We start from the raw sequence: 27,077 nt of genomic DNA, 5'->3' as shown, positions 1-27,077 counted from the left end.
ATACACATTAAGATACTTAAATAGTAAACATCTAGAAGCAAGTAAGAAGAACCCTACACTGCACCTTAACTTCCAAGTAAAAATACAAAGGTGAAAAGTAAAGTACTAAACCAAACCAGTAATTCTTTGAGATAATGCACATTACTGACTTTTATTAGCACATCTGATGAAATATTTGACCAAGCTTCCAACTTCTTGCATCTTTTTCTGTCTGGCAGTTTGGGTTGAAGCAGATGCATTTGGTTTTGTCAACTGTAGGTTTTTAAGCTCTTTCTGGAAATGCTTCTGCAAGACACTTCAAAAATTAAAGAGATATTAACCAAGGATCTGCTCACATACACATAAGTAAAATAGGAAAATGTTTTAGCCTAAAATGCCAGCTCCTGTCCTTCACAATTCTAACTATCAAAGACAAAAACCAACTGAAATATATTACAGTCCAAGCATGAAGAAAACAATTCATAAAAAGAGATATAAGTTTAAAAGATAAGTCAGAAGCAACTTGGAGTAGGAACTCAACTTTCCTTTAAACTTTGCATAAAGCTAAACATACAACTTATAATAAGGAAAAAAAGCAATGCTAAGTCATTTTATTTATGCTGAAACATTACAAAACAAGATAGTAAGAAGCACTTATCATTGTTTTTATTAAGGAAAGCCATGAAGTTCTATTTCTCTATCATTCAAAGTTAATGTATAGATTATAATTCTAGTTTATGGAAAACTTTTCACTGTCTTTGTCACAGTAATTACYGTAGATTTTCTGGCCTACTATATGAAATCAGTTTGGAGTCTCTATTTTTGTATTCCTCCTGTGTATTTCTAATATATTACTGTCTCTGAAGCAACATATAAAATTTATCAAATACTTGCTATTAAACTTTTAGTACACCTGTGAAACAAAAACTGTTCCAATGCTGTCCAATTAAAAAATATAAAGGAAAGCTGACCAGACACCATTCTATGAAAAGTACTAATTCACATGAACCTTTAACATAAAATTTAACCCTGGTTGAAGCTTCTCATGCACACTKATGCTGATTCCAATCTTACAGTACACCTGAAGCAGACTGTATCAAAGCCTCTACAAACCTCAGCACATCTTTTTTACATAACATGCCATAGTCCTTCTACTTCCTCTTGAGGAATTCAGCAACACAAGAAACTTCAGCAAACCTATCTGTAATCTACATAAGAACTATACACTGATCAGATGCAAAGGATAATTCTCAATAAAAGTAAGTAACTATTATTTTTGCAAGGAAAAAYATCCACCCAATTAATGATCAGTTTCCTAGCAGTTTTCTGTAAGCGTGTGGCACTTCTGGCCATTTTACATTTACTTCCTTTAGAGACTAAGGTAAGTAATTTCTTGTTTACAAGCTGACAAGAAGTCTAAATCAATATACAGAAAGGCAAGCATTAAAATAAGCCTGACAAACGAAAGAATTATGTTCCATTAAAGAAAATTGTGATCATTCACAAATGAAAACAAGAAACTACCTAAATACAGCATCCCAGTTGAGTTGCTTTCCTTGCTTAGAATCAGAATTCYGGTCCAGCTGGAGAACCGTTTCAGAATCACGGAGAAGTCGCTTGAAATTTTCAATTTCCTTCTGAAAACGTATTTCAATAATAATAATTTTTTATGATTCCTTTCATTGCTAACTGAGGTGCCCCAAATTAATTTGGCACCCCCAAAAGAAAACTTATTACCCTTCGTTCCACAGCTTTCTCATTTTCAAGGCGACGACAACAAACAAGCAGATCGTGTAACGCAAGACTCATGGTTCAGCTTAAAGCAGAGTCATTTGTATCTGCAAACAGAAGAAACAGATAAAACAGCAATTATTTAACACACAGCCAAGTAAAAAAACTCGGATTGCAATATACTGGGATTGCAATATACTGAAAATCCAGTATCAAACAGAACCACAATGTTCAATGTTTCACTGAAAAGTTCACTTGTGTCTGGGTTAGCCTAACTGATTGCAAAACCAAAGCAGTTTTATGGCAAGAATATAATCTGTTCCCACAGACAAGTCACAGAATAACTGCAGAGCAGCACTGCCTTCCTCCTTTTTTATGAGTGCTGATTAGAGTTGGGCAGACAGCTGAGAGTGGAATTATAGTAAGAATGACACACCTGAATGAATGCATTCTGGTAAGCAACACTAACTTTTGGTACCTTTCTTAACCTGATGCTGCCAGGAGAATGCAGCACGTTGAAAATGCTCTTCCTCTTTCACTTGTWCCTAGGTGTGCACTATCTATTGACAGATCCCTGGGGACTTAACATGTCAAAGGATGACTAAATATCAGTTATAAGAAGAAACAACTTTTTCATATCGTGATCACTTAAAATTATGCTTCTTCTTTGACAGAGGTTGGAATTAGTTAGATCTTGCATTGCATAGAACTATGCTGCTGCACAGTATCATGACATTCTATTTAATTTCCATGCTTCTACTTTAACACCTTTAAAGCAGAGCCAGGAGAAACCCTGTTTGGAAAAGACAGATCACATAAATTGCAAGTAACTGTAAGCATATGCTGCTGCTGTAATAAGCAACTGAGAACAGGCATTCATCACGCACAGCACTGCCTCTTGAGTGTTTATGTGGGAATATAAAAACAGCCCTTCAGATAAGTAAAACTTTAAATAGCTACTGTCTTAGTCTGTATTTATTTCCTTTGGCTTCAGTCAAGATTAGACTTGGACTAAGTATGATCAGAGATCTGGTGACTCATAGATGTATATGAAAAAGAAACATTTTAAGTGTGAAGGATGCCTGTACTCTACAACTGAACTCATTCAAATTAAGCGCTCCTTTACCAACTTCACAGAATATCCTGAGTTGGAAGGGACACATAAGGATCCCCAAAATCCAATTCCTGGCCCTGTGCAGGACACAAGAATCACACCACGTGCCTGAAAGTGTTGCCCAAACAACTCTTGAACTCCGCCAGGTTGATGCTGTGACCACTATGGCGATGCTCAACCACCGTCTTCCCCCTGGTGGCTGCGCAATGAAAAAAAAAAAACAAACAAAACCAACCCAGCAAACTTGCTGCTTTTGCTGGAAACGAAACAGAAAGGAACTTTCTAAACACTCATGGCTTTTGAAGTGCTCGATCGAAAACTGTGGCAACAGGGAAGGTCTGCAGTAGGGCCCGGGCATTCAAAGAGAAATCAAGTTCTCTCGTTTGTACTTTTAGGTATTTCAACAGCCGTAACAAGAGCAGTGAAAATTTCCCAAGACTGAATCCAGCTACTGTTTCTCGTACTAGTTACACGTTTTTCCAGTTATGTTTTCCACATGACGGCCACCTTCACTCACTACATAAACTACACATGGGGAAGAAGGTGCACCACATAGATTGAACCACGGAGAGAAGCTGGCTACGTAAACTACACACGGGGAGGAAGGTGCCCCAAACATGAATCAGGGCGAGGAGCTGGCTAAGCCGCTGCTGTGTGCCCCGGCACAGGCGGGCACAGAGCGCCCGCAGCAGCTCCGCTCCCTGGCAACCCCGGGCCGCCGCTCCCCGCGAGCCGCCCCTCACAGCCGCAGCCGGGGCCGCGACCGCCCCGCCCGGACCTGGGCCCGGCCCCTCACCTCGGCCGGGGCGCACACAGTCCCCGCTCCCGGCGGCGCGGAGCCGAGCGGGACTCACGTGTGAAAGCAGCGGCTACGGGCGGACCTGGAAGCGGATGAGCGGCCGCGGCGGGTTCCGGCGGAAGGGGCCGGGCACGGCGCTGGCTGGCGGAGTTTCCGCGCCTTCGCYTGGGTGGCGGGGCGGCCGGCTGCGCTCCGGGAGCTGCGACCGCCCGTGCCCCGCGCCGCCTCGGGCCATGCTGCTGCCGTCCGACGTAGCCCGGCTGGTGCTGGGTGAGTGAGCCGGGGACCGAGGGACGGAGGGATGGATGGGTGGGTGGGTGAGGCGCGGACTCCCGGCCGCGCCGGGAGGGCTCTGCCCGGCATTGTCAGCCACCCGAGGCGCGGCGGGACACAGCCGGTTTCGCCCTTGACCCTCGGCCGCGTCTTTTTGTCCCCTCCAGCCTGGCATTGTCATTGTCGGGACTTACCCCGGGCCCGGCGGTCCCCGAGCTGGCCCCCGCCGCYCTCCGGCCCGGTCTCTGTCGGGAGCGAACGCAGCTCTCTCCTGAGGGATTGATGTCCCCGGGGACCAGGCCGCTCCCCGGCCGTGCCTTGGGATCGCTTTCTTCGCCAGTCCAAGGAAACGCGGTGGTCTGTGGTGCTCACCTGCAGGCTGAGAGCTGCTGAGCGGTGCTTAAACAGTTGCTGATTACAGGAGGAGTTCAAGGGTGATGCGAAATCCCAGGGAGGGTTGTGTTAAGGGTCAGATGGTTTTTCTTTCCGCCCGTATTTCGCTCACCTTTGAGGGTGCACTGAGAGTTCAGAGTAATGGGAGTCTGTGGAAAGCACAGCGTAAATGTGTTCAGGACATTTGCAGCAGACAGTGGATTTTTCAAATGACTTTATGCTTTGGTGTATTTGGATACTGTCAAAGGTGAGAACAAATGGATAGTAAGCAAAAATATGACTCGCATATTTAAGTCCCACACATAAATATCTATTAGCACAGGTTGCCAAGATTGCCTGGCAGCTTGCCCTGTGAGATTCAAYTATCAGTTRTTCATAATTTTTTTAATCCAAAGCCATTAAAGCTGAATCTCTTCTTTAGTGTTYCTYCAGCAYAATTTATTTTTAARTATTACCTGAAATGTTTYTTACTACTGTCTTGAGAAAAAGTTAGWAAGAAATGCAATTTTTTTATTACTRTGAAGTAATAGAGGATTTYTAAAAACTCCATGCACTGTAAAAGAGTATCTGAAATCATACAGAAATCACACTCTTCCAAACAGAATTGCTGAAGTTACTAATTCCCAGGTGGAATGCTTATCTTTRTGCTTACTACAGACTTGCAGACATAGAACACAATCTTGGCAGAACCCTGTGAACTGAGGATGATCCATCCTATCTTGTGTCTGTAGTGGCATGGAGGGTGTGCATCATGTCTGGAAAACCTCTGAGCAACCTAAGGTTGTAGAACAGGATATTCCTTGTGACCATTTCTCACAGGGATTCCTCGTCTATGAAGCATCTGAATTGCAGTGGATAAACACCTGTGTAGCTCTTCCATCTTGCTTCCCCGATGCCCCCAAACAAATCTTTCTGRTGCTGTCAAGGTTGATAACTGTTGGTTTAAGAAACAAAACTGAAATGATAAGCTGAGCTCACACTTAAAAAATTACATTTCTCTTTTCCTAATTGATAGAGYGAATGTGTACTATAAGTTAGACACTTCTTAAAATAGAACAAAATACTGAATAACTTCTGAACATTCAAAATGTACAACACCTTTTGTGCCTTTGATTTTATTTTGGTGACCTTAGGGACCACATACTCATGTCATTATGCAATGTGTGCACAAGCAGTTTGGGTCAGTTGTACAGGTATTTTTAGCCTTTGGAATGCTTTATTAGCAGGAAATTGGTGTATGTAAAATGTGCCTGTATGCATCAGTTATCCCTTGTGATATTGTCATCRTAGATTCAAGAAATAAAAATTGCAGCTTTTGGAGTAAAGGTTCRGGTGAGTACACMGATCAGGGCTCCACCTAGCCTAATYCCCYRTCTTCTAGCCTGGACAACAGTGAGATACAATYGTGTTTACCAGAAATATGCTTTCAGCTTCCAGCAATTTGTGGCTTGAGATTTTTCTAGAAAAACATATTTGAAAAATAAAATGTTTTATCTTTCCTTTAAAATATTCCATGTTAAGTTCTGTGGAGGGCAAGAAAGAAGAAATATTTTCTTTGTGGTTATCTGTTCTAGAATCATTCAGATTGGTGTATTTCCATGTTTTAGTGTTTAAGGTGTTTGATGATTARAGCAGGATTAAAAAGTTTGATTTAAGCAGAACATACTTGATGAGGAATGGAATTCTGGAAAACTTTTTGAGTACATTTCCTGTTAGGGTAACTCCTGAGTCTTAGTGTGTGTAGAGAGCACAAGTTGCATCTAGTACATCTATCCTAAATGAAAATTACTATAAGTTATGGGAAAAAACCTTTTTATGTTATTAATTTTTGTACAATGCCAATATTTTTAATGAACCTTATGCACTCTGACAGCAGCTGTACAGGTTTTACCTAGTTTGAAACAGTACAATGTGTGGAGCATTATTGTTACGTAGCAATGCATTTTATTAAAATATTGTAGATTTGTTTCCATTGAAGTATCAAATAGGGTGGTTTAGCGCACAGGAGGGTTTGTTTGTCAGCCTTCTGAGCCAAGAATTTTTATTTTCTTGTCTGTACCAAATATAAATTGGATTTTTTTCATATTGGCTCACTTCCAGTCTTGAATAGTTTGTAAATACAGTGTAATTCCAAAATATGTATTTTGCTCTTCTGGGTTTTAACTACTAAATACATATTAGGAACATACGTTTGGTCAAAATAATTTCAATTTCCTTTTCTTACATACAAATTTTTATTTGTATGATTTATTTGCAGATTATTTCAACACTGCATGCAACTTTGATAACATATTGAACAGAAGTAATAACTGAAATAGCAAAATTTCCCATCTGATTTTTTGCAGGCTATTTGCAACAGGAAAATCTTCAAGCTACCTGCCATCAATTTATTCTGGAAAGCTCRGATTTGAAAGAATATGCAGAGCACTGTACAGAAGATGGTTTTATTCCAGCTTGCTTGCTGGTGAGTTTTTTGCAGAGCAGAAAGTCACTTTGTTTCTTGCATCTCTGGAAAAGAATATTGGGGATTTCTCAGTGTAACAATTACTTCTCAAATGCTGTTTTAAAAGTTTGGTTTTTCATGTGAATTGTTTGGTGTTTTTTCATCCTGTGATATTAGTGGTTACTTGGTTTCTAGCATTTAATCTTACTAAAAAGCATTTAACCATGAAATATGCAAATTGGTTTCAATGTGTTATGTTTAGTCTGCCTTCCAGCTTTGAGCTTGGTTTTTAGAAGGGCGCTGTCACAAGGGTTTTATTGATTACAGGGCTGCTTTTGTAATTTACTGGAGGTCTCTTACCTATTCTAGACATGGCAACAAATAATATTCCATTTTGGGTACATATTAAATATTTAATATGTATTAAGTATTTAATAATACTTAAATACTTACTTAATACTTAAGTAAGGCACCTCAGATTTATCTAAGTCTACCAAATTTTGTTGACAAAAACTGTGTTTATCTTCCTCTCTGTTCAGTATCACCTGCATTGTTCTGGGTGAAAGGTAGAATTTCAGGTGTGTATAGTGTGTAGCCACATCTATAGAGATTGCGTAGAGCTAGAGCATAATTAGATAGTTGGCATTATTAACATACACAATATGGGATTTTTACTATATTGTGCAAATTACAGGGTTTAGATATTKCTGTGTATCAACCATTTAGCATTTACATGTGTGTCTTCTTCATGTTTCCTGTTTCTTTTAGTACATTAGTTAATTTCATGGTCTGGGATTGTGTCCACAGTATTCAAAATTTGTGGAGGTCTTTTCTGAGATCCAAGGTGCACCTTCTTGATGCACCTCTTCAAAACAAACTATTGAACTTATTTTATTTACGAGTGTTTAATGTGTACTTCGGTGGTAGAGAGTTGCAAAYCAGCTATGCTGTGGCCAGCAAAAATTAGAAAGTCCAAATGTAAATACATTATCCAGATTAATAAAGCTTTTTAATTATCATCCTTTTCTCAGTAGAACCATTTTTCTTATTATTCATGGAACAGTGATGCCATAGTATTTAAGACAAAATTCTTGATGCAGCTCAAATACTTGCAGTAAAGGGCTGTATTTGTCATACCTTGTGGAGTTCCCACTAGTGAACAAGACAGGAGGGTACAGSAAATGATAGTAGTAAACTTAAAATCTTAATTGTCTTTGTGTCACCTAAAGTAGCAGGATAAGTAAACATGGTAAGGAAGTTAATTCTGTGTGAGTGTTAAAAATTTTACTTCAGACAGAGGTTCTCTTCACGTTTGCATCTTAGTGCATGTTGTTTTCCAGCATAATACTTACTCATTAGCCTGTTACAGCTGTTCATCATTCTACTTTCATGTTTTTATTGCATAAAACAAAGGTGAGTGAAAGTCAGACAGCTCTAACTGCTACACCAGTGTTGTGCCTTGAGATCAGGTACTTCAGATTTTGGGTACATAATAGCATTTTGTTGTATTTATTGCTCTCTAACAAGTACAGTCCCTTGTGTTTAGAGTCAGCATGGTGTAGACTTCTAAGGAATATAATGTGATGCTGCAGATGAAGTAGAAGTTATTAATGAAGGTTCTAAAATAAGTATTTTTTTCCAGTCGCTGTGTGGAAAAAACTTGACAACTATTCTTAATGAATATGTAGCCATGAAAACAAAAGGTAAGCCTTCAGAATGAGGCGGTGGGTTTTTTTTATTTACCTGGTGTTTTTATTTTATTGTTGTGAACTCCTTGAGGGAGAGGTATATGGTTTTATATAAGAGTGAGTATATGTAAGAGTAATCCCCTGTTTAGGCTACAATTTGGAGGTTACCATATTACACAGGCAACAGCCATTACATCTAGTGAGCAGAAGTAATTGATTATCTTCGTTTGCATATGCCAGCACAAGTTTTCACTTCAAATGYAAGCATTTTTATATCTCAAAGCATTGAGATATAATAAAGTGTTCAAAATGTATGGGTTTATGCTTGTAAAATCATACTGCTTATTGTTTATACTGTCAATAGGAGGGGGAGGTGCTTATCCGTCTCTAATGACAATGATCTGCGATAGAATGTGAGAAAATGGAATGAAGCTGTGTCAGGGGAAGTTCGGATCAGACWTTAGAAAAGGTTCTTCACTGAAAGGGTGGTCAGTCACTGGAATGGGCTACACGAGGGAAGTGATCATGGCACTGAGCCCTGTCAGAGTTCAAGGAGGGTCTAGACAGTGCTTTTAGTCACATGATTTAGAGTTGTGTAGTCCTGTGAGGAGAAGAGAGTTGGGCTCAATGATCCTTATGGATCGCTTCCAACCGGAGGTATTTGATGGTTCTACAAGGTTCTATCAGGGGAAGTCCCATGGTAGGAGATATTTCTTGTCTTGTTTTTAAGACTAACTAAAATAGTTTCAGAATTACTTAATATTTTATATGAATATTGTAGACAGAGTTAGTGTTTGCTGGTTTTGAAAGCAGTTATGAAGCTCCTATGTGTTGCCAAGTCTTACAGATTTTTTGTATCTGTTGTATGATCAGATTTTAGTGGTGCTTGGTTCTAAAATTTGCAGTTTAAGACATACCATGTATGGAACATTTCTGAATATTCCTTTCACACTAGTTTTGATAGAAGTGGTAATGAGGACACACAATACTTACTTCAAATGCATTATACTTGGCACCTTGAAAAGTGTATTAAATTGAACAGTTTACTTATTTTTTAATTCACACTTTGAATGCTCTGTGTTTGTAAAAGACCAGATTTTTTACCTGTTTCGGTAACATCATAAAATAAACTATTACTTTTAAAGGCCTGTCTGCCAGGTAATAATTTTCAAAGGCAAGAAGTGACTTGGGAATATGAATACCATTTCCAAAGGTGAGTTGGTGGGGTTAGCATATGTTTGCTGCAGAGTCAGCACCATGTGCAAATTCCACTGAGAATTATAATCATTAATTCAGTTTAATCTAGGCTTCCAAAACAGAGCTATATCCATATCAATCAAAATTCTTTAAATTAGGAGTTAGGGCTTTCTAATTAATGGAATATTAAGAAGGCAGCTAGACACCCAAAGTTAGAYGATGTCTGAAATCCTCCATAATAATTATGTTGGCTGTGAAATTAAATTTTTTATCAACATATATCAGTTTTGGGCATCAATTTTTTTTTTATGGTTCATTTTAGAAACAACAAATGAAGTTCCAGCAATGATGTCATCTCTGTGGAAAAAATTAGACTATACACTTTCTCAGATCAGGTAATGTAGTTTTGAAATCAAGAAAGTAAAATTTCTCTGTAAGAGTGAGGCCYTATGTTGATCAATTCCCCTTACCGTTGTATGAGAATGGTTTGGCTCTCTGTTTCTTCTTGGAGATGGTGAAAAAGATAGCTGAGTAGACATTTGAAGATTTTAAGGTGAGACTAGCAGATAAGGAGGGCATTAGTGTGAGCATGTGGCCTTCCTGCAATAAAACAATATACTATGACTCATTTAGAATCTGGTACCTTTGTGGTTACTTGATTAAAAATGCAGCAGTAAGCTTTATTTGAAGAATCTGTTACCATTGTTGGGAAGAATAAAAATACAAATCAGTGGCTTTTTCTGTAGGAATGTGTGGTTAGGACCAGACCAGACTGATATGAACCACATAGGTTAATAAGTACTGTCACACCCTGTAGCTGAGTGCTTCCATTATGCTTCATTAATTTATGTCACTTGCTTTATTTTTTAGGAGTATGCAGAATTCAGATTTCAGATTTTCTTCTAATCAGAGGAGTAAGTAACAAAGTCAATTCCATGGAATCAGTAGATTTTATGTTAAAATTACCTGTTCTGGCGAAAAATGGGGGTACTGCTGCAGCAATCAGTATTGCATTTCTGTTTTCTTCTGAAAGAAAGAAGTAGTCTGTGGCTTACTGTGTTGATCAGGAAAGGGAAATTAAAGCTGAGGTTTTGCAGGGTACTTAAATTCTCTGTATATAATTTTCTCTGCTGAAAACTTTTTAGAAGTTTACATGGTTATAAGGTTTAAAAACTGCTGCTTCACTSCTGAAGCTGTTAACTTAATTCGTGTTTCATAGTGGAACTAACAATGTAGTCAGTCTAATTATAATGCAGTTTGATTTTTGTAGAAGGGGAGCATAAAAGCATTTGTCTTGTAGCATTTGTTATGAATACAAACATATATCTAATCAAAATACAAAAACATACTTGTTCTATCTAGTGTTCTTTCTTTYATTCCAGAAGCTGAAAATGAGSTCTCAACAAAGAAAAATTGTTCTASTTAAAAACTCTGTAGTGTTTTTACTGAGAAACCTGTAGAAGGGAAGACAATGTGAGATCTATATGATTGTTCTTGGATCTGAGATTCACCAGATTGGGCGGTGTTCTGTTGTTTAAATTTCTCAGTTTTCATGGGATAAATAAATGCAGACTTATATTTGTTTAGCTATTTCATATAAGCTCAATTATATGAGTAATACATTATGTAGTGAAATCTCATTTTGGTATGATTTACTCCTGTAAATATTTAAGCAGGTGTACAAAGACAGTTACAGAGTCAGTGTAAGGTGACTGTASATGAATTATTTTGTCTTAAACCTGTAACACAAAGGACAAAGTTTGGTGTTGCTTACTATTTGGGTTTSAAGATTCAGTGTCTGAAGCATAAAAAACTTTCTATGGAGCACCCTTAATTAGGTTTTGGAATATCAGCAACCTTTWAAAATTTCTTTATCATATATTTTCATCTTGGTCTTTATTTCCAGCACGTACAAGAAGCGGCATTGTAGAAATGAAAAGACAGAGAATGCTTCAGCAGTCAGCTCCTACAAACTCAGGATTGTTGTCAGTAGCCCATCAGCCAGGGGCACAGAATTCCTCTTCTGTTGTACCTCCTCATGTAATTCACAGGCCAGCATTAAATCAAAACATGCCACAGGCAAGACTGACCACACTGTTTGTGAACCAGTCACAAACTCAAGAAAACAAGGTCAACAGTAAGTTGCACATTTTCTTAAACCTTTTTTTCCTGTAAAAATCTATGGCTATAGATGGAAGTTTTCTAAAATCAGGGCTAATCATCTTCCACCAAAAAGTTCTGGAAAATTCATGCATTGTTCCCCTAGCTCTCCAGACTGGTTCGGGTGATTAAAAGAAAAGAAGTGCCCAAAAGAGAAATGGCTCTTGCATATTTACTTGCCTGTGTGAGTTCAGAGATCAGAAATGCATTAATTTGTGGTTATTCAGTTGTGTGGTCTCAGCCTCACCCAAATAACTTGATTCGTCAGATGGGGATGATCCACTTATGTGAATGTTTATTTCAGGATATGTTTRAAAGGAATGGTCCTCATTTTCATGGTAGTACCAAATTATTTTGGATGACTTTCCAAGAATTGTTTGGAACATTGTAAGTAAGGTATTGGCGTCATGACTTCTTTTTTTTTCTGATTTGTTTCCCTCTATAAAGCAGGAGGTTTCATACATATTCAAGTTCCAACAGCMCAAGAACGAAAGCTTCATTCAAACTTGCTTTCTCCAGGAAGGCGAAAAAGGTAAACAGGGGTGTGGGCTTGGTTTAGTTGATTTGTTTTTTCTTTAAAATGATTTTGAAATTACACAGTGTTCTAACCTTTMGTGTAAATTTTCTTAAATGGTGGAGTGTTTCAAATTTAAGATCCACTGAGGGAGGCCAGTGTGTGATGTTTTCACAAAGGAAAGTCAAAGAGCTTAACATTAGACTGATAGGAGGCTACTTGTGCTTCTTTGTGTAGAGTCTGTCTTTACACTACTCCAGTATTAGACATAGGCAAATAATCTTGGAGCTGAGACTTGATATTCCTTTCAAAATGTCCTTTTCTACTATGAAAATTCTCAGTATGGATAAAAGTGTGAATTTAATTTTGCAAAATGATTGAGTAAATTTTGGCAGAAAAAAAATATTTGCACTAGAAGTTGTGTAAAAAACTGTTCTTGCATTAGTTTGGCATTTTTTATACTCTGATTCAGACATCCTTTTTTTGCCAAGTCTTTCCTACTCCTTTGTGGCTTTTTTAATGTAAGTAAGTGATTTTAGTGCTACTGCTGATTGATGTTTTCAGAAGAGTCTACACTGTAGAGTCAGATAAGAACATTACTTTTCCTGTTTATTGTCTAAATTCTTACAGAGCCTAACATTTGTTTTCTTCTTTGAAAACAAGTATTCCTTGAGAGATCTTTGTTTTCAGTGGTAATGACCAAATCTGATTTTGAGTTGCAGTTAATTAGGATCCCTTAACTGSTACCACCAGTTAAAGTAACAAGTAGTGAAGGGGCAGTAAATACTGAATCATGAGCGTGGAATCCAATTTGCCATTGAGCTGTCTATATTTGTTGTAACTTCAGAAATTGGACACAGTAGATGCATAAGAGCTAATAAAACATGTACCACCTTTTATTGTATTTTCAATATRTAGTTAATTATCTGGTCATTAAGATCTTTCATTTGCTAAGAAGGAAGAGAAGCACTTGATTTACTCACCATTATGTCTACTGTTTGCAATTTTGTCATAAACTAAATCATARATTTCCTGGAATGTTTCAGTGAATCACAGAAGAGGAAAAATATTGCAACATCTGGACCTCTTTCAGCACCTAGAAGTTCTCAAGACTCTGATGAAACAGTAATAGAAAAAGAAAGTGAGCCTCTRGAAGAATTAATAGATGGTAACTTCCCAGTGAGTATATGCTTACAGCAGGTATTTACATTTAAGAAACAAATTTAGACTCCAGAGAACTTGTCTTTAACATGTTGTTCATCTTATTTATTACCAAAATTAACTTTAGAAGATAAGTGTATTGGTTTGTATTTGAACTAGCTCTTGTGTGTACTAAACTCATAACATTGGCATGGCTATGCAGAGTTCTGCTTTTCTTTATTTGCTTTGCTGAGATATCTATAGGCTGTCAGAGTTTGGTAATGCTTTTGAGAATGGAAACAAGAAGGYACAATAAGCCTTGCTGTACTTTAGAACAAGCCTTGCTGTATTTTAGGAGAGTTGAAGTACAGGAATGTTTTGGATTGATTTTCATAGAATCTCATGCAGTCGCAGATTAATTTCTCTGTTACAAAAGTCTTTCTCTTTGAATTGATTTTTTAATAAGTTTTTACCAGTCAGTCAGAAATTCATGCTCCTTTTCTAGTGATGATAAAAATAGAAACCTGACCACTTCAAAACTGTTTTCCAGCAACTGGTTATTGAAAATGCCAGAGAAAAAATCTTGAGCAACAAATCACTTCAGGAGAAGCTCGCTGAAAACATCAACAAAATCCTGGGAAGGTAATAAAAGAAACATCTTAAYTTCATATGTATTCTTATTTTATTTATTTTTGCATTTTCAACTAATGACTAATGTGTTCCAGTGATGGCAGCGTTGCTCAGGCTCCTAAACAGGTAGACAGTGGTCCCACAGAACAGGAGACTTCAATTGATGAAATCCTTGGACTTCAGGTAGGTGTAGATTTCCCTGTTATTTTWAAGCCCAGGCATGTGGGAATGATCAGTTATGGGAACTATGCTGAACCTCTAACATCTGAGGATATTCTCTCCTCTTCCTGTCCTTTCTTTTTATTAGTTTCTATTAGTAGTTTTTATTAGTTTGCCAATACAGCTGTGCCTCCCTGATGGCTCCTCTCTGTGCAGGGGAGGCTCTGCAGCTTTCCTGGCAGAGATGTAAGCTTCAATCTCATTGTGTGGTGCTGGCAGGTTTGAGGAACTGAGCTGGCAGGACTGGTGCTCTTCTGCAGGAGCGAATTCTGAGCCAGTTTAGCATTCTGAATTCATTCCCAGTGCCTCTACAAGGCAGCATAAGCATGCAGCAGGGTCGAAAGCTGAGGGAGTGGGATTGCTTCTGGCAGTAATTAGCTACACTCAGATGGGATTTAGGAACAGTCACCAGCTGCCTGCTTCTCACTCCATCTTTCATACCAGTTAATTGGATACCAGCTTCTGACTGGGGATCTAATCAATAGCCGTAGAGAAGAAAAAACAATTTAAAATACCTTGCTGTCTCCAAATATGTTTAATCTGATCCGATTCTGTGATTTGCTCCAAGATAAGCATGGATCATTTAGTATAGCAAGAGAAATTATTTTTGATGCCCAAATAATGAATGCTTTTTCTCTAAATTTAGTTTTCTTGCTTTTGGAGTGCATTCTGCTTCTACAAACATAAACATAAACAGTGTTCTCCTTTYATTCTTCAAGCCTCAAGCTGGCAATCACAGATTAAGAAGGACTTTTAATGTGGGAAATTAAAATCTTCACAGCCCTCATGAAAAGGACAGGAGAGTAGAGGCAGTTACCTGTTTATGAAGTAGGCGTATCTGGTTTATAAATGCTATTCTTCTTTTTCTTGGTGATAGGTCAGTTGTGGTCACAATGCAGAGCTGAAAAGCTGTATTCCATTTTTCTGAGCAGAAATAAAACAGCTTCTTGGTTTAGTTAGAGTAGCTGARACAAAATCAAGGATATCACATGGAATATTTACCCTTAAACCCATCATATCAATGGTGGTAGAGTGCTTAGCTGGTCTCCAGAAAGGCAGGAGAAACTTTGTATTTAATCACTTGAGTACAGTTGGATCTCCCACTTATTTTATTCCTGGTCTGCTACCAAACAAGTCAGCTTGAAACAGAAGCCTTAGAGCACTGTCCCACGTAGCTGTGCTTTCCAAATACCTTCCACCAAAAAGTATTTGGAAGCTGTATTATAGAACATGTAATGGGCATATGAAATAAAACTTCTGTTTGCTTGGTGTTGGCTTCTAGATATATTCAAACCTAAAAAACGAGGATTAATTTGGGGATTTTTTTTAACAGTGGTTTGCCTGTACGGGCTCACAGCATCCATGCCATCTGCATAAACATCCAGTGTAGCCTGAGACTTAGTCCTTCCTTTTGGTTAGTGCTGGTCATTATGTGGAGAATACTCTAATATGCRTGTGGTAGGGGTGATGTCTGACAGACATGTTAGGGTTTTGGAGAACCTTATTTCCTAAACTTCAATCAATAAGATTTTTTTAACAAACATTAAATTTGTGCCAGAAATGTTTCCTGCATTAGTCTTTGTGTGCTGAGCAAAAGTGATGGAATTTAAAACAATCTGRAAAGCAAACAATCCTTGCCTGTTTTCCTTTTAAGTGGTGGAAGTAACTGTCTGACAGTTCTGTATATSATGTCTTTTTTCAGGGTGAAATTCATATGTCAGAAGAGGCTATCCAGGACATTCTGGAGCAGACAGAATCAGATCCAGCTTTCCAGGCTCTCTTTGACTGGTTCGATTATGGTAGGCTACATTGTACTCAATTGTACTGTTTCTGTAAAGCATCATGAATGATGAGCCTTCCCAAGCATTGCTTTGCAAAGCAAAGTAACTCAGCAGGCCTCTTGCAAGAGAAATGGCATTGGTATCCCTCAATTGAGATTTAAATTCTGAGATACGTTTGTGCACAGCTATAAAGTGCAGCACTTTCCTGTGTTTGGGCAGGCTCAGTGATTGTTTTATTGCTGTTATTTTTGACTCTCCAGGTCTAAAGGATGATAGTTTATGCTTGTTTRATGTTGTAAAATTTCTGTTTGTCTGATCGGGGTATCCTCACATTAACCATAAGGAGATTTTTACACTATGATTCATTTAAAATGTAGTGATGACGTGTGTGTAAAATGACATATTTAACCATTCTTCATGCTTTATTTTGAAAATAGGAAAGAGCAAGGTAAACAAGAACTTACCTCCTGGTATTTCTGGTCGGAATGGAGTAGAAAACGAAATCCTGGTGGGTGAGGATAGCCTGGAAACATTTGAAAGTTCTTTAGGAACAGAAGAAACTAACAGATGTAGGTTTTTTATTTTTTTGCTAAGATTTCTCTGTTAACTTTTCATTATGAAAATATTTTCAGACAATTTGTGCATTTCAAAATTATCTTTTTCCACGAGTGACTTGAGCTGTTTACATGTTATGTGTGTACTTACTAGTAATGTACAATACAATATTCCAGATTATCTAGTGTGTGTAATTGTATGTTTTATATAAATACTCCACTCAACTTGAATATAAGGATGAATAACATTATTTCCATTTTGTTTTGTGTGAAACAGTTTTCCATTAAACTGATAAGTTATTTCTAAAATGCTGTAAAAGGATCTTCTGTTCTGATAATTATGGCACTAGTTTCTTCTGTGTTTTCCAGGTGATAATTCTGGGGAACCATTGTCCTGTAAAGATTTTCAATTAGGGGAATCATCGTCTGCCTTGAAGCCTGGCATTAATGATGATGATATGGCTAAGAAAAGTACAACCAGTGAACATCTGCATGGAAATTGTGGAGCGGGGACACAGACTGAAGCACTTACAACCATTACCCCTGAACATATTGGAGAGCTTGAAATTGCTTTTGACTCTGTGCCTGGTTTGACTGAACCTAACAARAGACAGAGTTCTGATAGCAACTGTAATGAGCACTGTGCAGATACTTATGTTGCAAATGAGTCATCTGCTTTAGTATCTGAAAATGAAAGTGCTATGGAAATTGAAAAAGACCCCCCAAGCCATAGTTCTCAAAGTAGTCCTAATTTAGAATATGTKCATTCTGGGAATCCGCAGATTTCTTTGATTTCGTTGGCAGAGGATACTACAAGCAGTGAAAACAAAACTGATTTTAGAAGCAAATGTCCATTATCACCAGATACATCACTGTCTGAAAAAACACTTCCAGGAGGCCCTTCTGATGGGACTCCTGGCCACAGTGCACYGCAGAGAAAAAACGACTCCTCCATTCCTAGCCCATCAGCAGATGTAGGAAAAGAACAGACTGTAACCAGTGATGCAGCTGCCTTGCCTGGTGTTTTACAGGAGARCTCTACTGCCCCCTCTAACCTTCAGGACCAGAGCACACAGTCAGACTGTGCTGCGAGATCAACGGTGGACATCACAGATCTTGACAAAACGGAGCTGCAACTTGAAGTTGTTGATACTTCTAACAAAACTTACTCAAATGATCAGCATACATTTGATAAGACTTGTAAGAAAGATTTTAACCTGCCTTCAGAACTKTCAGACTCGGAGGGTACACAAGGGGAAATGCAAGAACCTTCGTCTTCTACAAAAGTAGATACTGATAATTTATTTTTCTCTTCTGGTGATAATGCATGTACAGAAATTTCTGCAGTATCCACTGAAAGTAATCTTACTACCTCTGAAATATGCCACTCTCCTCTCCCTGAAACTGCATCCTCAACAGATGAGTCAGGTACTGAGGCCAAAAGTATAAGCAGTGTATCTTCTAGTAGTCAACCAATGGATGTTGATCCTTCTAATATAATGTCCCTGAAGATCATCATCAGTGATGATCCATTTATTTCATCAGACACAGAGTTAAACAATGCTGTTTCCAGCATCACAGGAGAWAATTTGCCTACTATAATATTGTCGTCTCCAGCCAAATCCCCAACCAAAACTGCAGGCCTGCCCACGTGTCTGACTTCAGAAGACACAGAGAAGAATGTGGATTCAGCTTTGGCAGAGCAGAATCTTCTTGTGCTTAGACCTAAGGATCCTGTGGTCACCTCGGTTAACACTCAGAACGAAGACTGCACTGGTTTTTCAGCTGCAGGTTCAACTCATCTTTCCAACGAAGGGGGATTTATACAGTTGATGCCGGCCACAAGCGCAGCTTTTGGGAATTCAAGCAACCTTTATATAGCCACATGTATGACTGATCCAACAGCTTTGGGTGCAGCTGTAACACCATCAAATGTAGTTGTACTGCCTGGCAATTCTATGCCATTGGCTTCCCAAGCTCCAGCTGTTCAACAGTTACGGACTCCTCCCAGATCCAGCAGTACATTTCCAGCAAACCAGACTGTCTCCCCAAACTTTCCACAGGGTAATCTCATTATTAGAAAATGAATGAAAATGAGGTGTTTATGCGGTGATCTTGGGGATTTTTTTCCCYTCAATGCATTAAAAGTAAACAATTTTTAAACTGCTCTGTCTGCCACCTGAAATTATCCAGGAGTTACTTTTTTTTTTTTAGTATGTTAGTTGCTAGTAGAAATGAAATAAAARCTACCAGAAGTCATTGATCAGGCTACTTTGAATGAAAAAAAGCGCCTCATATCTCAGAAACTTAAATTATATAATTTTAGCAGCATTAAATTTAGGAAGCATATTTTGGTTTACACTGGAAAGGATTCCATTATTTTSGCTAAATAAAACAAAGTTTTATTTTAATAAGATTTGTGTTGTAAGTTCAATGCTTTTTGTTTTAGGTTTTCATATTTAGTTTTGATAACTGGGTGGATATGTCTAGTCCTTCCTAAATTACTTCCTTGGTTTTGTGTCATTTTTCAAAAACTTAGCCTACATTAGAAGTACTTCTAAGTAAATATGAAAGTATAGCATTATTTCTTTCCATTATATAAAATCTGGTACAAGCATTTTTATTACTAGAGCAACAAAAATTYTGAGTGCTTTCTGAAATGTTTAAAACAGCTATAAAACTGGTTTACCAGCTGGTTAACCACAGCCGATTCACCACATTTAGATGTCTTTCAAAAACTAAAAACTTGTTGCAGTTACCTTTGAATTTCTGTGTGTAGTCATTTCATTGAGGTCAGAGACCACTGCAACAGTACATGCCAGCCTTTTCTGTCATTATGATTTCTTTATGCAAYTCTTACTTATCTTCATTGATTTTTTCATAGGGAGGAACAGTTTTCATTCACTTTTGAAAATTTTCTTCCACTTTTCAATTAATGTCTGTGATAGTTTCCATATTTTGTAATTCCTGTGCATCTGGCATAAATAGCTAAATAAGCTATTTAATGTTACTTTTACTAGTTTTTATAAATAATTTTAATTTAAAGTTTGAATCTTAAGATAGGTTTATCATACTTCAASCTTTATTTTGGGCTTTGTCTTACAGAGGAAGACAGATTTAACAAAAGAATTCTGTATAAACTAAAAATAACACTGGTACTCAGCCTGTTTTTTAGTAGTGAACTACAGCAAGGACAGTGAATTTTTTCTTAAAGTCCAGAGCTTTTCTTGCCACATGTTTGACGACACATAATTTTAAGAAATTCTGTCTTGAAGTTTTCCTTTTCACTGACSTATTTTTAGTTTCTGTACAATCTTAACACCTTGGTGTTTTTTAGGTTCTGCCATTATAATTGCATCTCCAGTGCAACCAGTTTTGCAAGGAATGGTGGGAATGATACCTCTCTCCGTAGTAGGACAAAACGGAAATATGTTCTCAGCACCTGCCTGCCAGGTAGCACATCACAAATATTTTCAGAATTAAAGCTAAGTGAGAGGAAGTGCTCTGGTAAATTGTAATAGAATATTTTCATTCTTTCAAGGTTCTGCATATGCCTGTGGCTAATCCAGTGTGCAATGGAAGTGTCCCAAAGCTTCCCATCCCTCCCAAATCACAGAAGATTCCTGGACCTAGAAACAAGGCTAATACAGGTACCTGCCTTGTTTTCTTGAGAAGGGCAGAAGAAAAGCAGGGGTTTCTAAGGACAGTTTCTAAGTCAGTTCTAAGTAAAACAGTTTTAYAAATATCTCTGCTTTTCTGCTTGGTAGTTTCTGGGATGTCTTGAGACAGCTCTGTACCTGCAGTTAGTGACTATTTGCTCAGTTTACCAARAATTTCCAGCATATAACATAATTCTAGTTTTGGGATTAAGCTTATTACAGAARTTAATGCTTCAAGGCTCTCATGCATTTTTAAAAGTTTGGTTTACTTTATGTTTYAGGTTATTTTTTATCTTGTTGGTTTTAAGTAGTTTACTGCTGCCATTGAAACCAGGCCACACAGTAATGAAGATATTATAAGAGTTGGCAGTTCTAAACACTAATTAAGGAAAATTATTTAATAGAAGTGTTGCGTGTTAATACAAAAGATGCACTCTGCTATCTGTTTTCCTTTTGCCCTTTCAGGTATATGCTTCTGTATATTCTTTTCATTGAGACCTTGCTTGTTTAAATAGGTAATTGTTACAAGAGTGGAGTTATGTTCATTTCTCAATGTTGGAAAGGGGTAAAGAAAAATAATTGAAAATAAAAACATTGAGTTATAAGGACATTTTGTGCTTTAGCCTCTATTCCTTTTTACAAAAAAGTAGGCTTACACATAGAAATGAAAATAGAATGAAATTTCAAATTAAGATATAAACTAGGATTGTATAGTAGTTTGCATTCTGGTTTGCTGATGGATAACTGAGAGTTCCTGTGTTACTTTCCTTCTACTTGAAAATGTCCACTGTGCATTTTTAAGTTCAGGATAGTTTTGTCTTGCTAGGGCTCTGCAGTATGTAAATGTAGACAGCACTTGTTTATTTCTTGTATGTTCTTAGCTGGGTATCTTTGCTAGTCTACTAACTGTAAACTTTAAAGTTACAAAAGGTGGAAGTTTGTTGCTGGGTTTTTCTTCATTGGTTCTCTGGTTAAATGTTGTTGTGTTAACAGTGAAATTATTTACCTGTCATTTATTAATACTTCATCTGTTTCAGGAAAACTGGTACCAAATGTAGCTGAGCCTTTGAACCATACAAATACTCGAACACAGAGGTCAGTAGTGCTAGGTATTGAAACTTGCTTTCTTTTTCCTGTCATGAATTTCTTCATTCAGTATTGGTGAAGAGAGGAGCTTTTTTTAATAGTGGCATAAGCAGTAACACCTTTCTTGMTGCTTGTCTGCCAAGAGTATTGATACAAATGTGTGCTGGTACTGGTGCAGCCTGTGCTAGAATTGTCTTGTTACTGTTCCTGTGTTAATTTTGTATGGCTTTGTCTTAATTTTTTCCTGTCTCAATTGTCAAATAAAAACTGTTTGAGCAGAGTCTAAGCTAGGAGAATTGCCTGTTACGTTTACTAGGAGATTTAAATGACTAAAACCTTGGTTTTTTCTATTCAGAAGAGTGGWACCCATGGTTTTGTAGTGTAGCCTCATTGCCTTTACCATTCTCTGACCCAGGTCCAACAGAGTTTATTAGATTGGGTTTTGCATCTATGTTTCAGATGTGTGGATTGGAACACTGCTTAGTCATTTAAAAAGTGAGAACTGAATGCTAAGATGGCAAGAACARCAGATGCTAACTTTATACTGATGAACGTAGTTTAATTTCTTGTTAGGGTAGGTACTAGTTTTCTGTTGGGCAAATGAGAGAAGGAAGCAAGGCTGCAGTAGTAACTTTCCTTATCATTAATGGACTTCAGAAACAAAAGGATGTTGGAACGAGCAAAAGTGTAGGAGGAGATCAGAAGTTCAATTTAAGTATTAGAGGTGAAATGATCTTTTATTGTAAAAATAGCACATAYTTTAAAAAAAATCTGCCTATTCAGAACTCAGTTAAGATGTTGGAAAAGTGGAGAGAAAACAGAAACATTAAAGTTAACTTACTATAAAACTAAACCATATTCCAAGTTGTACACTCTACATGCCTTCAAAAAGTACTGTTTCTTAAAAAACCACAGAAACAAGATCTTGGGATRATACCACTTCGATAATTCAGCTTTCTGTTAACTTTAATTGATCTCTAGGTATATATTTTGCATAGCAAAGAGTGCAAATTGTTCCCTCCAGAGAGGTGTAATTTCTTATTTTTACTTTCTATCCTCTGTCTCATCTCAAATTTTGTGGGAATAAAACTGCTACCAGTTTTAAACTGGTAAATGAACTGCTACCAGTCAGACGTTTTGTACTGTTTCAAAGGTACCATGACAAAAATTTGACTTTCCCTCTTAGAAGTAATAGAGGTTTATGTGCAGGGAGAGTCTTMCAGGCACAGATGAATGATGCAGAAGTTTCTTTTGGAAATGCAGTGTAAGCCAGGCAGAGAGCACAGACAGAACAGTGGTATGAGCTGACCGAGCAGCAGTATTTTTCATTCCACATTGCTAGAGGGCAGTGGTGGCTTTTTCATTTGAATGGTGCTGGTTGTCAGGTGGAAACCACACCCCAGGGAGTTGGATGTTGTCCAGATGCCTGCTGGAAGCTTTTTGTCTTGCTCAGTATCTCACCACCCACAGCAAATGCGCAGGGCAGAGTACAAGGCATGCACATGATTATGTTGTCCAAAGTATTCTGGCTGCCTCTTAGGAATTTCAGCTCCAAGGACTTCCAGAGCCCTAAGTAGTATTCTGGGATRGGCTGTCCTGTCATGAATGTGCTCGTTTCTTTTCAAAGTCAAATAAATTACCAGCATCCACAAAAATCCCAAGGTAAAAAATAAGTCCCAGACTGAGTTACCTGCTCRGTTACATATAGGATCCAGATCTTCTTGTTGTGTTTTGAACTCAATACCAGTTTTACGTGATGCCCATTTTTTTTGACTGGAAGATACAGGAAATAGTTTCCTTTTGGGGGGCTTTCTTTATAGACCTTTGTTGCATTTCCCCTCAGTGATGTCTTTTTCCAGGAAGAAGAGCCCCAGTCTACCTAATTGGTCAGTGTACAGACTCTCATACCTTTTTGTTAAGAAAGCCTTCTCTGAGCTTTCTGTAGGATGGAGAGAGCTTTGTTAAGGGATGGGTGGGGACTTCCAGCCAGCTGAAATTAACTTGCCTAGCAAGAATAAACATGTTGTTGAAATGTTTTCATCTTGTTTTCAGGACTGGAAATTGGGACAAGCTTACCTGTGCAGAAGTAGGAAGGAAAGCAGAAGAGAACTTACCTGTTGCACCATTAGAGAGTACAAGTTCAAATTCAAGACAGAGTGAGAGTCATAGGAGGGTGCTTTGCTTTGATAACCTCCTTCCCACTGCAGGGGTAAACACCCAAATTCAGACTAGTAAGAGTTCATTCCAGAAAGAAAGAAATGAAAGCCCTTTATTTGCTGTTGACTCTTCATCCTCCTCTGCTAAGGCACAGGTACCAAAGAGAGAGAAAGACAAAACATTGCCCAGAATTCTGTGTAAGCCCGAAGTTGGTAGCAATAGAGGYGTATCTGCAAAGGAGCCACAGCCCGAGCGGAAGGTGGCAACTGCAGGGCTTTCATTAGATCCCTTCCACAAGACTACAGCAAACAAAGAGAATGAGTTACAAAGGGACACCGATGAAAAGCAGAAGAGCCAGGACACTGCCAGACTCTCAAATGGCCAACAAAGCGTTGGTTTGTGGAATGAGAAGACAGTTCCTTCAGTACAAGAGCTGAACAAAAAGCAGGGGTCGCTGTCAAATGGGGCTGGCAACAGTAAATCATTAGTGTCCGTTTCTTTGTCCTCGAAGGAGCCGAAGCGAGAAGCTGCTAAAGCTTCCACTCAAGGCATCAGCCTGTCCAGCCCGTTCAGCAAACAGTGTGTGGAAATGCTGCAGGACATGCAGTGGCAAAGCCCCACTGGAAAGACAGCTGAAAACGGAGACTTGCCAGTACCCCGGACACCATCAGGAGTTGGGGACAGGCACACAGATGACACCACAGACAGCGTCCGAACCCCGACCTGTCGGCGCTTCAACGAGGACAGCACCACCCCCCGTATCATGGTGCCCCCRGCCACACCAGACCTGCCTGCCTGCAGCCCGGCCAGCGAGACGGGCAGCGAGAACAGCGTCAGCATGGCTGCCCACACCCTCATGATCCTGTCCCGGGCGGCCATCGCAAGGACTAGCACTGCAACCCCCCTCAAGGACAACACCCAGCAGTTCAGGGCTTTGAGGAGCACTGTAAAGAAAAGGAAACTAGAGGACTTGAATGAGGGTGAGAAAAATTCTCGTTCTGCAAATAGAAAAGACCTTCAGAGCTCTCCAACACCATCCAAGAAAAAGAAAATAAAGGCAAGTACAAGCATTTACTTCTTTTATTTTAAATTACATGCATCTACATATATACTATTTGTAATGGAATCGTTCAGAGATGCTAGTGCAAATCCCTGACATCCAATTTATATTTGTCAGTTTTTCTAAATTTGCCTCTTGAACATACTCTGAACTAAGTTTCCTTAAGATTGTTTTAAGTCCTCGGATACACACGAGTAACTCTACCAACTCTCTAAATACACACCTGTGCAGACTACATTATTTCTCTTAAAACATGAATGAGTTCCTAAATTGTAACTAAGTTTCTAGGTGCCATGTAGGAATTGGGCTAAACTCAAAGTCTACCTTACAAGAGTTTAAACTGTTCTTGCATCCTTGTTTATCACCATGACTGGTACTCCCAGTCTCTGTAGTGTGCAGCACTGTGCCTTTGACTTGAGGATTTCAGGGCAAATGGCCAAGGTTTGAGACACAAAAAGGTGATAAATGTAAATAACCAAAAAGGAGGATAACTTTGTCATTCCCATACTTAGTTCTAGCATTTTCCTGAAACACCGTAACTGAAAAACGCTCTGTTCCACAGAGGGGGTGCACACATGAAGGGCACATGGCAGTGTCTGAGTTGTGGGGAAGCTTTGTGCAGGAACACCTACAAGGTGGATGGAAGGATGAGTAAGAAAGGAATACTTACAGGGTCCTCAGTTACCCCAGATTCTTTTTATTTAACACTGTTGTTGCTTTCCTCTCCTACAGAAAAAGAAGCTCCCAAATTCTTTTCCAGCAGGAATGGATGTGGACAAGTTTTTGTTGTCTTTGCATTATGATGAATGAACAAAAAGAAGTTGAAGTGGGACCATCTGAAACTCAGTGGAGCAGTGCTGAGGTTTTGCATGGGAAGTTCACTCTAAAGGGCAAGTTGCACTTTCAGTGCACTGAAGTTTCACTTTATAGCGAAGTCGTGCTGTTTCTGAAGCAGGTTGCAAAATGTACATATCATTGAGTTGCTATATGTTTATTTTTGAAAAAGCACTTGCGTAATTATAGAGCCATTTAATTTGCAAAATTGTAAATTTGTATAAAGGAAATGTAAGAAAGATTGTACATTTTCTGTTAGACCACGTTGTCTGTGTTCTGCTGCTTTCTCTACTTACCCCTCTGAACGGCTCAGTCAGTCTGGGAAGAGGTGGTGTTTTTCACTCRCCGTTGTAAGACATGGGCAGCTACCTTGGCCATTTTTCATTGTCTTGCCAAATCTGAAAGGGACTGAAATATTCAGATCTAACTGCCTTGTACTCACACTCTTCGTCTCGTACCTGTCAAACTCACCATGTAAGGCTTTGAATGAAATAACAAAAATACCGATAGCTAAACATAAGGCAAATAAAACCTCAAAAAGCATTTTTCATCTAWTGAAGTTTTCCCAGCCAGTCATTCAGACAAGAACATTAATCTGGACAGGGCTCCGTTTTTACACTATTTGCTGCATCAGATGTTATTTGAATGCAGAAGCTGTTTTCAAGCAATGTACTTTTGTGTGGGGTCATGCATCAGTATGAATACTTTAACTGAAGCAACAGCTAAACAAGAATTAGTGTCTTCTATTGCAAAAGTCAGTTTTCTCACCTTTCATTTGTACTGCTGAAAAGTTTGTTACTATCTGTCTCCTACATTTTTAGCCAGACATGGAAAAATTTGCATCTGATTTTTCTGTTTAACATAGAGGTTGTCATAGCTATTAGACAAACTCTCTCCAAAAGGGGTGCAGGAGAAGCTCAGCCTACATTGTACTGAATGAGCACACCTAGCTCCAGAACTGCAGAAATTTCTCCGCTGGTATTTCTTCCTTTGTTCTCACATTGTTGAGGTCTTCTTAAAAAAAAAAAAAAGGCAAGTTTTCTTGTAAGAGATCTGTACAGCAACAAGGCAATGTTTCAGACAGAATACAGATTCCTAAGGAACCAAGATTATGCAGTAGATGTTTATATTAAACCCATCCARTAACTAAATACTGCATAGCATTTACAGCTTGAATAAATATTTTTGTTTYTATTAAAAGTCGTGTGTCTTGCTTAATGTTTTTAAGTGCACTAAGCAGCTTTGCAGATATTGTGTAGAAAAATCATGTTGGTCAGTTGTTTTTGAAGACAAAGAGTCCACTATTAGAGACTAAGTTCTAATAGCAGTTGCAGGGGCACTAGGGCAGGCAAGGACAAACTGCCTTAAGCATAAAGTGCTTAATAGTGATGGTGACATTTAGAAAGAATTTGCTGTTTGRGACCTAATGTAACTCTTACATGGGACATCCAATACCCACCATAAGTTGAGTCTTTCAGCTTAGGCCCRGGTCCTACTGAAGATGTGAATTATCAGTTCACTTTCATAGGAAAAACCTATCCTCAGTAGCAAGCTGCTCTCACACAGTTAATAATTTTTGGGAGAAAACAGCCATTTTCAAGTAGCAGCACTCTGTAAGTTACCAAGAGATTTCCTTTTCAAGGGCCCTGTAGAAATGACACATCAG

At 38.4% G+C, this 27,077-nt stretch overlaps 2 protein-coding genes across 4 annotated transcripts in view; one reads left to right on the top strand and one right to left on the bottom strand.

Moving 5' to 3' along the window:
* Positions 1 to 3,728, bottom strand: part of ATM (ATM serine/threonine kinase) — a 57,119-nt gene extending 53,391 nt beyond the window's left edge. The window contains exons 1-4 of one of the 2 annotated variants that reach the window (XM_057372500.1): positions 3,679 to 3,728; positions 1,717 to 1,817; positions 1,504 to 1,616; positions 150 to 295 (exon numbers count right to left, since the gene is read on the bottom strand). In XM_057372500.1, the coding sequence (XP_057228483.1) occupies positions 150 to 295; positions 1,504 to 1,616; positions 1,717 to 1,788 (331 nt within the window). In that variant the 5' untranslated portion in view covers positions 1,789 to 1,817; positions 3,679 to 3,728. Of the gene's footprint in view, positions 1 to 149; positions 296 to 1,503; positions 1,617 to 1,716; positions 1,818 to 3,620 lie in introns of both variants that reach the window. The other variant, XM_057372499.1, reaches the window with a different exon arrangement.
* A 27-nt stretch (positions 3,729 to 3,755) lies between these two features.
* LOC130577265 (protein NPAT) lies at positions 3,756 to 27,043 on the top strand. 2 transcript variants are annotated; one of them, XM_057372496.1, is made up of 18 exons: positions 3,756 to 3,893; positions 6,635 to 6,753; positions 8,375 to 8,435; positions 9,940 to 10,012; positions 10,488 to 10,531; positions 11,524 to 11,754; positions 12,228 to 12,309; positions 13,338 to 13,470; positions 13,982 to 14,073; positions 14,157 to 14,244; positions 15,983 to 16,079; positions 16,499 to 16,630; positions 16,985 to 18,679; positions 19,953 to 20,068; positions 20,157 to 20,265; positions 21,312 to 21,369; positions 23,413 to 24,574; positions 25,310 to 27,043. In XM_057372496.1, exons 1-18 carry the CDS (start codon positions 3,857 to 3,859, stop codon positions 25,385 to 25,387), a joined length of 4,407 nt encoding a protein of 1,468 aa, XP_057228479.1. In that variant the 5' UTR covers positions 3,756 to 3,856; the 3' UTR covers positions 25,388 to 27,043. The 2 variants fall into 2 exon arrangements, with proteins under 2 accessions (XP_057228479.1, XP_057228478.1); XM_057372495.1 differs by having other exon boundaries at positions 12,225 to 12,309.
* Positions 27,044 to 27,077: the final 34 nt, after the last annotated feature.

The sequence above is a fragment of the Malurus melanocephalus genome, unplaced genomic scaffold, assembly GCF_030028575.1.
Source record: "Malurus melanocephalus ecotype Western Australia unplaced genomic scaffold, MMel_1.1 scaffold_172, whole genome shotgun sequence".
NCBI classification, from domain to species: Eukaryota; Metazoa; Chordata; class Aves; order Passeriformes; family Maluridae; genus Malurus; species Malurus melanocephalus.
This window is presented reverse-complemented; position numbering and strand designations above follow the sequence as displayed.